At 39.1% G+C, this 12,917-nt stretch overlaps 1 protein-coding gene across 4 annotated transcripts in view; it reads left to right on the top strand.

Annotated features, from left to right (window-relative positions):
* The first annotated feature begins 1,235 nt into the window (after window positions 1–1,235).
* Window positions 1,236–12,917, top strand: part of DUSP16 (dual specificity phosphatase 16) — a 41,024-nt gene continuing 29,342 nt past the window's right edge. The window contains exons 1-3 of one of the 4 annotated variants that reach the window (XM_075507947.1): window positions 1,236–1,276; window positions 8,324–8,677; window positions 9,872–10,010. In XM_075507947.1, the coding sequence (XP_075364062.1) occupies window positions 8,447–8,677; window positions 9,872–10,010 (370 nt within the window). In that variant the 5' untranslated portion in view covers window positions 1,236–1,276; window positions 8,324–8,446. Of the gene's footprint in view, window positions 1,281–8,076; window positions 8,678–9,871; window positions 10,011–12,917 lie in introns of all 4 variants that reach the window. The other 3 variants (XM_075507938.1, XM_075507918.1, XM_075507927.1) reach the window with 3 other exon arrangements.

Here is a 12,917-nt window from a genome sequence, read left to right as displayed (position 1 = left end):
GTGCTAAAGATGGACAAGTGAGAGGATCTCCAGTCTGGGACCTCCTAGGGACAAACATGTGGATCCCAGCCAAGATGTCTGTCCCAGTGAGCAGAGCGTGGTCTGGGTAGCAAACTCTTTAATTATCTGTCTGAAGGGCTCTAGCCCCATGTTCTGCTGTTGGCGTTTGCAAGGCTTTTAGAGCAGTTGCCTGAAGACAGAGAGGTGATTCTTGTAGCTCCTTTCTTTACGAGATGACGGGGCTTTTGAATCTGTTCACCCACTGTCATAATGTGCTCAGCCATCTGCTACGGTGGCTCTTCATGGTTGTCATATCATTTACTACGTGGTTTGGAGCCACTCCTGGATTTCATAATAAGGCAGTACTTGGCAATAATTTATTGTCATGGTTTATGTTACAGTGATTAAGTGGAGCTGTCATCTCTTGATAGCGATGATTTGAATCCTGTTTTTAGCTGCCCAGGAAACGGTTTGGAATTGACACTTAATGTGTTTATTTTTACTTCCTCATGTAAAGGTTATAATTTAATTTGTTCATGTAGGAACAGCAGGTGCTTTGTATAGAGGTTGTACGGGTATGACTATATGTAATGATTGGTGACGCCAGTGTTACCAGTTTCCAGTGTTGGCTTTTTTTAGTGCATGGTAAGGTGGGATTAATTACCTGAGATGTTCTGTTTCATTAGTCTTTGTCCATGCTGTAATCAGACTGACTTATGGCAATCTCCTCTATTAATAGATACTGAACAAGAGTTTGTGAATTTGCTTGAATTCATGCAAATGCATCACCTGTGAATGCTAGTTACAGATTAGTTTTCTAGCAAGGAGATGTGTCGAATTGTTTGGAAGGCTATTGTTGGTTGGTTTTTTGTTTTGGTTGTTGTTCTTTTAAGAATATCTAACTTTTTTTCTTTTTAAAGATGTGGAGACATTGGCTGTGATTTTCTTCTTTTCTTTTACAAAATCAGTATAACGTACTTTTCTATATCAGATCCTTTCCATTTAAATGAATGCTAGCATTCATAGATCTCTTCTCACCTAGGTTTTCATGCATTTGCGGGAGTTTTACAGCAAGTGACTACACTGAAAGTGTGAAAACCATTTTCTGTTTGGTTTTGGGGGGGTGTTGTTTGTTTTTTTGTTTGTTTTTTTTTTTTACTTGTAATAAGGAAATTTTTTTAATTTATTTTCCTATGTTTAGGTATTTCCCTCTGCTGGCGGTTGTATGTGGACCACTCTGTCATCCTGTTCAGCCCATTTAGATTTTGACTTAAATGTAGGTGAGTAATTGCTTTTGACATGAAACGATAACAAATTCATATAAAAGTACACCAGAATTTTCAGTTGCTTTGACTTGGAAATCATACAGGGGGAGTAATCTTTTAAAAATCTGTTGACTTTTCCTGGTTGCCTGGTGTCCCAGGCAATAGGAAACTAAAAATGTTATGTATCATAGCATTTGTTTGGAGTGGATTAGGTAAGCTTTCCTTCTAGGTGTCACAGAACTATATGCTGTGAACCTAAAATGAAGAAGTATTTTGAAATAGGAAGAGCTTCATGCTTGTATGGGTGGAGAAGGGAGTCCCCAAATAAAGTCTTTGAGCTGTTGAATAGAGTGATGTAACATGTCAACAGCATGTTCTAACACTTCCCATGAGCTCACATGCTATCAGTTAGATTTCCCTGCTATAACACGTAACAAACGTTTATTATTTCACAGCGAATGTCAAAGAGGTTGGCTTCTTGGTAAATGCAAGTGATGATAATCTGACTCATTGCTCAGAGCTGGTAATAGTGCATGGATAATATTTGCAAGAACATTGCACATATTTGAGAGCATTGCTGAATAGGTCACCAAATGTGGTGGTTTGGTTTTTTTTTTTTTTTTCTTTTTTGGTAGTAGAAAGGACTATATTATTTCAAATACCACTATTTGTATAAAAAGCAGTATCCTACCATTATCTAAATGGAAGGTCGATTCATCTTGCTTAGCCCAGGTATCTTAGAATGCTGGTGGTAAAAATGTCACTGAGCAGTAGGTGTAGAAATAGAGTGAGCTTAAAAAGCTAAACTGGAGGTGGTTTGTGCAGCTTATTCATGGGAAGCTGATTTTCCTTTTGACTCTGTATCTCCATGCCTTAGTTCTCAGATTGGTGGGCACAATGAAATGGGATGACTTTTCTTTAGAACTAGTAATCAAAACTGAGTAAGTAATTAGTGAGGTAGGATGAAGGTCAATAGAGCACTGAACAGAAAATTCTGCTTCATCCATTTTTTTTTTCCGAAGGATTATACTTGCATTTTTCATGAATGTACAGTGTGTAATCTAAAATGCACGTGGCTGCTGTTTCTACAAGGAAGAGAAAATTAACACTATTCTGTTCTGACTGCATATATAGATCTAAAGTACAGATGTGCTGAAAGTAGGAGAGGAGAGAGCAGCCATTCTCATCATACACATAAGCAAAGGAAAGCAGGGTGAAATTCTTAAAACTGCTTCTCTTTTATGAATGTGGTACATAAATGACATTTAAAAAAAAAAAAATATCTATGTGTTTCTATTTGAGTGACTTCCTTGCTGCTCTCCACTGTTGCACCAAAGTGGAGTGTGCTGGGGAGGGTGGGGGGAAGTCTGATTTTCCACTCCCCAACCAATGTGAGGAAATGATGTGCTTATGAGATGATGACACTTGCTTGAGTCATCTGAAAAGCCAAAAGACACCCTCATTCCCCTCAGCTGAAGAACATGAGCCCTTGTTAACAGAGCTCTTCTCTTAAATCACAAGCATTTGTAATCTCACTCCTGTGTGGTCTGCACAATGGCAGGCAAGACATAGGCTTCTTGTAACCTCAGTTACATTTTTTTCCCCAGAGTTTACACTTTATTACACAGTTGTAGATCTCTGGAATGTATTGGCTTGCTTGCTGAATGCAGAAGTAGTATAGCCATTCCTCACTTTCACTTAGGAAATCTTATTTCCCTTGTGCTCCGTAGACACCTTGTGTTTCTTGCTACTGATGAGTAGCAACTTGAGCAAGGATCGGCCCTCTCTCTCCTTGGTTGTCACTCAGTCTCTAGTAGCATAGGTTATGAGCATCTGTCCAGACCAACTTTTATTTCCATCTTTCTGAGGCTGGTGAGGGAATGCTGTGGCTGTCATAGATGTTGGGGTGGAAAAAACATCTCGCAGGAGTGGGAATTCACCCTGTGATCCCTGGATCAGGAGTTCCTCTCTGATGCAGGGGTTTGTGTAGGCTTTTTTGTGGAGTATCACATGTGGCTGTGCTGGTAGGGACTGGTGCTGATGGTATTGGCACTGGCTATTGAACCGCTGGCAGCTCCCAGCTCAGTAACACTGAAGTCAAATACTCCTTTGAAAATGGCTGATGTGCCAGCAGTGGCATGTGTCCTACAGTTTAGGAACTCCTACCTCTGTGTTTTGATTCAGCTTTTGGGTTTCTTTTTTGTGCTGGTGTCCATCCTGAGAAACGTGAAAGGGAATTTGTAGGGAAAGATAGTGTTTTTCCTCATATGTGCTTGTGTTTGCCTCTAGAAAGTGGAAAAATAAGTGGTTTTAAAAATCAACTCTCTCAGGTGTCTTAGGCCAAGGCTGCAAAAGCTGCCCTGCAGGACCTTCTAATGTTCAGATGCTGTAAAGTTATTTTGTTGGCATTTTGCCATGCAGCAGTAATGTACATGGGAGCATTGCTGTAGGCACCTGACAAAGCAGGTGTTAGTGACATCGGGAACAAAATTGCTGAGCGTTTATGACACCAAGGTTCAACTTCAAGGTTGTTGTCTTACGTGAGGTAGAAGTCTTTCAGAGATTGTAGCAAGGCTTCTAGAAGCTCTCCACCAGTTCCTTAACTGAGGTAGAATTAGAGTGTCGTTCTGAGAGGTTTTTAAAATATATTCTTGCTGCATCTGCCTCTTTAAAAATAGTTGCTATCATATAAGAAAAAGCCTGAGAACTCAGACAAGTGTCCTGCTATGGTGCAAGGGAATTGCTTGGAGTCAAAATTAGGGGTGCCTACAAAATGTGAGTTATTTTAACTGAAGAATAAAACTCACAAGTTCCAGGTTTCCAGTTCTGCGGTTGCCTGCTTCGCTCCATCTGAGCCATTTGGGATGGGGACAGGAATCCCTGAGGCAAAGATGGATCCTGTAGTTCTGTGGCAGCATTACACGTACATATTGGAGATCCTCTGTTGTTTGTATGGAAGATAGTAGGGTTTTTGTTGTTTTGGTTCTCTTAAACAATATGGAGAAACTGTAAAGATACCGGGCAAGTGTGGAACAGATCTTTTTAGTTTTACAGTGAGCTAAAAGTTCGATTTTCTTCTTTGAAAGAAGAAGCAACAAGCAGTGCCATATGTTGCAGTCCATCTACAAGGAGGAAGAAGCCATGCAGTATTACCAGTGTGTATGTGACTGACTTCATGCAGTGTTCTCATAGCTCAATTACGGCTCACTTTTCCGTAATCCTGATTTCAGTGTGGAACATCCTGTGACTAAGATGGTTTCCTAGCTTGAAGATCAGCAACACAGTGGCCTATTTAGGGCAAAGCATTATATTGCATCATTTTATGAGACACCATGGTGTCAATACATACCATTGCGATCTAAGTCACAAGTAGCACAGCAGAAAGAGAACAGTCAAGAAATTAAATTTTGCCTTTTTACAAACTATGATTAGAAATGAAATGGGTATTTCAACACCTCATAGTAGCTGAATGGTAAGAGCAGTCACCAGGAAGGGGAGGAGATAAAGTGTTTACCTAAAGCAGGAGTCTGCCAGTTTCTCTTGTTTAGATAGGTCATGAGGAAGAGTCCCAAAGTCTGATAGTACCAGAAACAGAGAGAATTAAAACAAAACAAAAGGCTGTAATTGATAAAAATGTTGTTCCTCCCCTGCCCAATGGAGCTGTTCCTGTCACAATAGGATTTCAATCATAATAACTTGAGGTGACATTAATGTTAAGTTTATTACTTTCAAGCCATGGGCAGAATGCTTTCAGAAACTTAACATATAGCTATATGTTAAGGTAGTAGTGTTATTGAAAAGGATTCTTGACTGGTAGCCCACTTGCCTTATGTTCTTTACATGCTTTTTACCCAGTCACCATATATGACTGGTTTGAGTTCTTTTTTAAGGGTCTTCTGACCCTTATCTTCTATCTGATCCTAAACTTCTATCGTACAAGAGTGAAGGCTGAGACAGTGCGCAGTAAGCATTTAGAAGATAAGAAATATACCCAAACTGAAAGTTGCACATTAAAGATTACGTACTTTTAACAGACTCCGTTTTAGAGTTCTGTAGTTTCTCAGCTGCTTTATTTTCCTGTTATTACTTGGACTTTAAGTCAGCAATTTACCCATCAAAACAAACTGTCTAGTTCACGAACAAACTGTCTAGCTCACAGAAGAGCTAGAGCCAATTCCCACTAGAGTCAGTGGAAAAGTTTTCATTGAGTTCAGTGGGTTTGGTATCTGGCAGCCTTTGATACAAATAAAAGAGAATCAAAACTCATGACAGGACATGTTAAAAGAAATTAAAAAAATTTACTTTTTTTTTAGAATACTTTTTTCCTCTCTGAAAAAAAATGGACACAACTATCAAGTTCACTTTTTTCCCCCCTTGCATAATGGCAGAGTCTTTTGATACCTTCCAGCCTGTCTACAGAGAGCCTGAGGCCAGTATATAATGACTGCTCTTTGAGGGGAAGCACACCTGCCAACCAGGTTGCAAAGATAGGGTTTTTTTTAATAGGTTTAATTAAGGCTTGGTATAGTAATTTTTCCAATAATTTTTGTAGTTTAGAGCAATATGCGTTTCACTGCTATATGCTTCCATTTATCTGGACATGCTTAAAAGCACTGGCTCTATAGCAGTAGAGTCAGGGCAAATAGAAAATCACATTTTGTCAGCCTAATGGCTGTCTACGTGAACCTGGTGTTTTTCTTGTGTTGCTACATGAAACTCTCACTAAATAAGTTTCTTTCAATTATCTTCTTTGGGTTGTTAAAGTAAAGTTTGTACTTTTTCCAGAATTTAATTTATTTAAGATTTTGTATATTTAGATTTGTATAATATATCTAATAATTAAAACATCTGCTGACCTGGGATTTCCCATTGCTAAACACAATTGACCAGTTGCTGTAACAGGACTTTTAATAAACTATCTGTAAATTAGTTTGAATTCATGACTTCTCTTGCAATTAAGATATACAACAAACATTTCAAACTGAAGCATGTAAAATTATTTTATAAGTAAGATGCAAGTTTTCCGGCTGAACCTGTTAAACTGAGGATGTAAATTTTTTTTAAAAAAATATGTAAGATCTTCATCCCCATATGTACCTGTATGTGCACTAAGGATCCAGGAAAACGTATCCTCATAACTTGCTTCTGTTTACAAATGTTTCACTGCCTTGAGAGTGTCAGTCAATTGGATTTTTATTTTCTTCATCTGGCCACTTCAGTTTTGTGACAGTTGTGTTACTTTGCTTTGTCCCAGCCAGCAGAAAGCAGAGGTAGAAACGCTGCTTGGGTCACAGGTTGGATGGCATGGGCTAGAACTGACATAAGACTCACTTAAAGGCACGCTTTGCCTTGTGCAAGAAGTGTTGCATAGTTTTGTGACCTAAAATCACAGTCCAAACAGGAAAAGGGAATGCGATGTTGTGAGACACGCAAACTGGAGAAATGTGGCTTCTTGCTGAGCCGGCTTTACCCTGCACCGATTTGAGCCCAGATTGCTCATTTCCAAACAGTCTGCCATACTAGCGAGGTGAGGAACTCTGTCAGGCTTGTCCTTTCACATATGGCTCTAACCTGTGATCTCCACCACCTGGGTTGAAGAAGTCACCACCCTCAGCTGTCTCCTCTTGCTGGAGTTGATTACCAAGGCAGCTGAACGTGTGACTTGTGTTTCCTCCGGAGTTGGTGTTTGCAGCCTTATGTAGACGGCTGTCTCTGTAAACATCCATGATTGCACTAAAAGACCAAGTTTTGAACTGTGGGAGCAAAGCAAGTTGACTCGTGTTTTCTGTTGGATCTATAGCTGCAGCACTATATGCACTAAAGTGCAGCTAAATCCCTTATGGACAAAGCGCCACGGTGGCTCCTTTCTGAGGAGTGTTCCTGGAGGGACTTGTTCCATCAAAAGTGTATTTTGGGAGACTCTGAAAAGCCTGAGGACAACTGTGAGGCAGTAACACAAATAGGTGGTGAAACATGTCAGGTGGTTTATTTACTGCTCTGCTGCTGCTGCTGCTTAGGCTGATGTGGGTCAGATGCTGTCAGGATCTAATTTTACAAAAGTATAGTTTGCTTCAGATATTATTTAGCATGTGTTGAAAGTGTAATGCACCTTGTGTTACTGTCCCACCTGCTCCAGAAGGGCCAGAGACAGTGCACGCTGCTTTACCTTTCAGTAGTGTATTCATGAAGCCTCTGTTCCGTGTCTGGTGATTAATTCAAATAAAATGCTTCTGTCCTGACGTAGCATCTTGTTCTTCTGGTTTCTCTTCAACCATGTTCTTAAAGGAGAGAGGTGGATGTAAGTTTTGTCCATTTTTTTTGTGCAGTTTCAGTTGCCCAACTTGCAGTGCTGGTTTGTGAAATACTTTCCAAAGCATTAAACTTTAAAAATATATCTTAACTAATTTTACAACTTCTTACTAAGTGGTGAAGTGCTGAAACGCATCTAATTAGTTTTGCTGTTGAAAGGAATACCATGATTTAGGGCAGTATCTCTTAATTATATTTTAACAAAGTCTTGTGAAGAGGCAGAGCTAGTGGCAACAAAAGTGTGCAATTAAGACAGTGTACGTTGCCTGAAATGCGAGGTAATTGTCCAGGCAAGATCGTTGGAATAGATTCAGAGACTGTAGTTGCAAATACTCTCTCTAGGTGTTTGGCATATGGAACAGAGAGGGGAACTTCTCAGGAGTGTATTCATTATACGGTACAGACCAGTGTGCAGTTAGCCTCAGAGCTGAATGTTTTGTTCTGCAAACTTTCATGGCCTCATCTGGTTTGTGGTTTTTTTTTTATCTTCCCCTTCTTACAGGCTCTTAGTCCGGTGTAAAGCTGATGGGTGGGAGCAAAGGTAAAGAATGATGTAATGCAGCAGCAGCCAGAAAGCATCTTTTGTTTGAATTGTGAAATGGCTACTCCATAGTCATCTCCCGATGAATCAGATGTGAGGGGCTGCTTTGTGGAATGAACCCTTTGTAACGGCACATCAACTGGAAGCAGGAGGAGACATTCAGTTGAAGAGCTCTTTCTGAAAATGGGTTTAACTTTTCTTTTGCCAGTCACTACCAGCATGACCTCATACACTTCTAGTACAATGGTGTGGCTAAGCCTTTGAGTACACAGCCATTACATCATCGCAGCAAATTAGAGAGGGAGGTGGTGAAAGAGGCCTTATTGTTGTCATGGCCGATGAGATGATCAGGACTCAACTCATTGTCGCCGAGAAGTTGGTGGCTTTGCTGGAGAGCGGTACAGAAAAATTGCTGCTGATTGATAGCCGCCCCTTTGTGGAATACAATACGTCCCACATCTTGGATGCCATCAACATCAACTGCTCCAAGCTTATGAAGCGGAGGCTGCAGCAGGACAAAGTTTTGATTACAGAGCTCATTCAGCATTCAGCAAAACACAAGGTAGGGGTCATTTTGCTGTTATTCCTTGTATATGTTTAAAAGAATGCCTGGAAAGCAACTTGTAGTAATTTTCCGTTAGGTATTTTGTTTTAAAAAAACAAAATTGGGGGACTGAGTTTTGCTGAGCTCTTACCTGATTTAAGAGGCTGTTGGTTACTACTGAGTTTATCTTTGGGATTCTTTGTAGCCTGCTCTCTCCTAAGTGACAGAGTAATGGGGAGGGATTTAGAAATTACTTGGAAAGAATGCTCTCAGGGTTCTTGTATGTCTTGCGAAGCACAGTCCCTTAAATGTGTGTAATTAAGGCAGGAAACATTCTCATTCTAAACTTTGAAGAATTCTTTGGGGTCTGTGGTGGCGGGGATTGCTTAGCAAGTGGTCGTACAGTTTGCAAAGAAAGTGTAGCTCTGTCAATCCTGGCTCCTACTTGCTGTTTAAAATACTTTTTGTATGAGTAGTTTGATGGGGTTTTGGTGGTTTTTTTGGTGTTGTTGTTTTGTTTGTTGTTGTTGTTTTGGGGGTATTTTTGTTTTTTTGGGGGGGGGGGTTGTTTTTTTTTTGGTTGTTTTTAAATAGTGTTACTAGTGAAAAGAAAATAGCTAAGCTGTTTAAACTTAATGTGTATCTCTGTGCATTTTGTTTTTGAATCCATTGGTATTTGTTTCAAATGTTTTGGTTACAAAAGTAATCTATTACATTCTTGCTTCCACATGTTAAAAACTGAAGCCTATTATTATTACTATCTAAAGCATATTTTATACATAAAGTTGTATAGATGGCTAAAATGTGTGTGGTTTTAGGCAGTTTAAGGTCTCTTTACTGTGTATACACAAAAAACCTAGAAGCAGAAACTGAGGTAGGGCCTTCTTTTAAAAACCTTAGTTTTTAAACAAACCAACCAACCTAGATGAAGGTAAAGCATTTTACAAGTGATATACAATTACCCAGTGGTAGAAATTTACAGAATATGCTTCAACTTGGAGCAAATAATCAATTTACAAGCTCTCAAAGGATTTAAATCTGATCAGGCATATTAAGTTTAAAATAAAAACTGTTTTGCACACAGCTATGTAAGAAATCTACATATCTGAACCGCTGCATGGCAGATATGTGGGAACCCTGATGCAGGTGATAATGTGATGCTTTTAATCATCTTCCTCCTTTCTATCTTACTCTGAATTGCTTGTGTTTCAGATTGAAATTGATTGCAAGCAGGAAGTGGTGGTGTATGACCAAAGCTCTAAAGATGTGACCTCTCTCTCATCTGACTGCTTTCTTACTGTACTCCTGGGCAAACTGGAGAAGAATTTCAGCTCTGTGTATCTGCTTTCAGGTATGATGTACCAAAAAAACCCAAAATACTTGAATAAGGAGAAGAAAGGAAATGCTATCGTTATAGCTGACGTGAACACAATTTTGCAACAGTGATGGTATAAACTTCAGTTATAGCATAGCTTTTTCTGTAGTTCTTTATGCATATAGAGACACTCATAATACATATAATGCTTAGAAATTGCATCTTACAGGGGATATATTACACCATTAGTGCTGTGTAAATGGAAATTGATGAATACAGGGTTTTTTAGATGCATATGTCTGCTATTTTAGGGTCAAAAATAATAAAAGAAATGTGCTTCCCCAGTCTTGTAAGTATTGTACATGCTAGGAGGAAAATTTCTTCCTTGCTGAATTGGTAATTACTGCAATAAGAACAAGAGAAACGACCTCCCAGAGTTATGGAGATTATTTTGTATGACTTTTTAAACTTCAGCTCCTTAAGTGGTAGTACTCTTACTTAGGTCTTCTCCCTCATCCCCACCTCCTTTTTTTTTTTTTTTTAAATCCTAGGTCAAAGCATCCATAGAAATTCAAGTCCTTACAATAGAGGATTTGTTGGTGGTGGTAACGTGTGCTTGTGGTGTTATTTCTGTGATGGAACAGTAGACCCAGTGTTCACAAGAAGGAACAAGGAGGGGCATCCAGGGATGAAAGAAGAGGGGATGACAAATACAAGTAGGAAATCTGTTGCAGTGACTCGATCAGTGATCTAATGAAGTGTATATATAGTCTCTGAAAAGTTAAAAACTACAGTCAGAGACTGAATAATGATGAGGAAAAGGGAAAGAACTCCAGAGAGATGCTTCCTCTTAGCAAGAAGGTTTCACTGAGGTTTGTAGTGACTTCAAATGAAAGTGATAGGGAAGTGCTTGTGTTACTGAGAGAGAACTTTTCCCAAACTATTTTGAAAGTGAGTACAGAGACGATGAATAATTTCTGCGCTTGGACAGGTGCATTTGGTGCTCATGTGAGCTGTACTTACAGAAAACTAAGTAAGGTTTTGCTTTGGCTATGTTTGGTGCTTCAGTTTTCTTTGTTCTCTTGGTAAGAATTATACCTGTGGGTTGTGGACTACAATATTAGATTAAGTAACTCTTTTTCCATGTGAGCCACCAAGTAAATGTGTGGTGTCTAGGCACAGTAAATGCTTAATGTAAGAGCACTGAAATACGTAGTTAATATTGCCTTAAATTTAAAACTGTTTTTTAAAAAATAGGCCAGCCTAGAAGCAGTTCATGCCTCTTAAGAAATCCTTTTATTGTTTGAAATACCCAGCTCTGCTCATCTGTCCTGAGATTATTTTTTTTTAATAACCAGAAGTGTATTACAGCTCCATGCAGCAATACAGATGGTTCACAACTTAATTTCCATGGTGGAAAGAGACACAGCTATCTAATGACTAAGAATTAGACCTCATGGCAGGGAGGAGTTGAGGGGGGGATCCTTAATAAGGTCAAACAAAGGAGAGTATCACAAAACTTCCCTTCCTTCTACTGTCCTTCTATAGATTAGTTCTGTGAGACATGGCTTTGATCTTCTTTTTCCTCTGCTGGACCCCATGAAGGAGGTGGTCAGAGTGTCTCCATCCTCAGACTTGCCTGTGGCTCCTGTAGGAATGGACAGTACCAGGAAGGGAATGTTCCCCAGCTCCTTAGTGCATAGTGTGGGCAAACAACAGTTGTGTGTATCTTAATGTCACTATGAGAAATTGCTTTGTTTTGGTTTTTTTTATTTCTAGCATGTGGTGGTTGTCTGTTCAAGCTGAAAATGCAACTTAAACCAAATGCAAGATACTAGTGCACATTAGCTAGCTGAGGTGAACTTAGCCACATGCAGCTGGTAGGGATGAGTTTGGGTGCTGGAGAGATAGGGAATCTCATGTGTTAAAACCCTCCTTATAGAAAGCAGGGTTTTTATTTTAGCATGTCAAATGCATTTCTCTTAGCAAGGATTAGATTTGAGAATTTCATCTTGTTTTTGGTTAAATAGCTAATGATGAGGATATTTATGAATGCAGAAACAACTGATGGCTTTAAAACCAGTAGTAGAGGAGTATAAGAACAAAAGGGAAAATGTAAGGAAAGTGTTTACTACTGATCTATTGCAGGTAAGTGCTTATTTCAGGAAATATACCCCACTAAGAATAATCGGTAGTAAAGTAATTAACATCAACGCTACTCCTTCAGCTCTCTAGTGTTTCCTCCTCTTATAATGCGTTTGGTCTGATTTTAATCCTTAAAAAAGAAAATACCTTTCACAGTCCCGTTGTTTTCTTACATCTATTAAAAAGCTAGCTACTTAAAAACACACACACTCAAGAAACCTTTTGGGATGTGGGGTGAAGGAGAAGGTGCTAGATTCAGTCTTTTAGAAAGTTCCTTGGAGGTTATTGATACATGGCTCTAGGAAACTAGATAAAATGTGTTGTCTCAGCAAGCTGATGACGAACTCTCATAAACATTTATGGCCCATAATGAGAGTAGGGGTCAGTGCACTGTGTAAAAAGAAGAACCTTTGGACTTGAGTTTTCCCTATGCCACTTAATCTGGTTTATTTAAAATAGTGACCTTAAATAAACATTTTGGGGTAGGAAAATATTTTTTGTTGGGATAGAATAAGGAGCAATTAACAAATATCTGAAATTCCTGCATCTGTTCTTCCTGCCTCCCCCCATTACTGAGCACTCAGTGAGGTGTTTTTTTATTTAGATTGTGCATAAAGGTATGCTCTACCCTGGAGGTTGTTTTTCATTGAAGTAACTAATGTAAAGACCTCAGAGGAACCCTTACCAATTAGTTTAAGCTCTTGATCTAACCTCATAAAAATATTTATAATCTGGTGGGGAATGTTCTCAGGAATTTAAATATTTGTTTCGGTTCTTAATTTTTAACAGTGCCCAAAA

This window comes from Mycteria americana, chromosome 1, assembly GCF_035582795.1.
Source record: "Mycteria americana isolate JAX WOST 10 ecotype Jacksonville Zoo and Gardens chromosome 1, USCA_MyAme_1.0, whole genome shotgun sequence".
NCBI classification, from domain to species: Eukaryota; Metazoa; Chordata; class Aves; order Ciconiiformes; family Ciconiidae; genus Mycteria; species Mycteria americana.
Note: the sequence above shows the minus strand (reverse complement) of the source record. Positions and strands in the feature narration are given on the sequence as shown.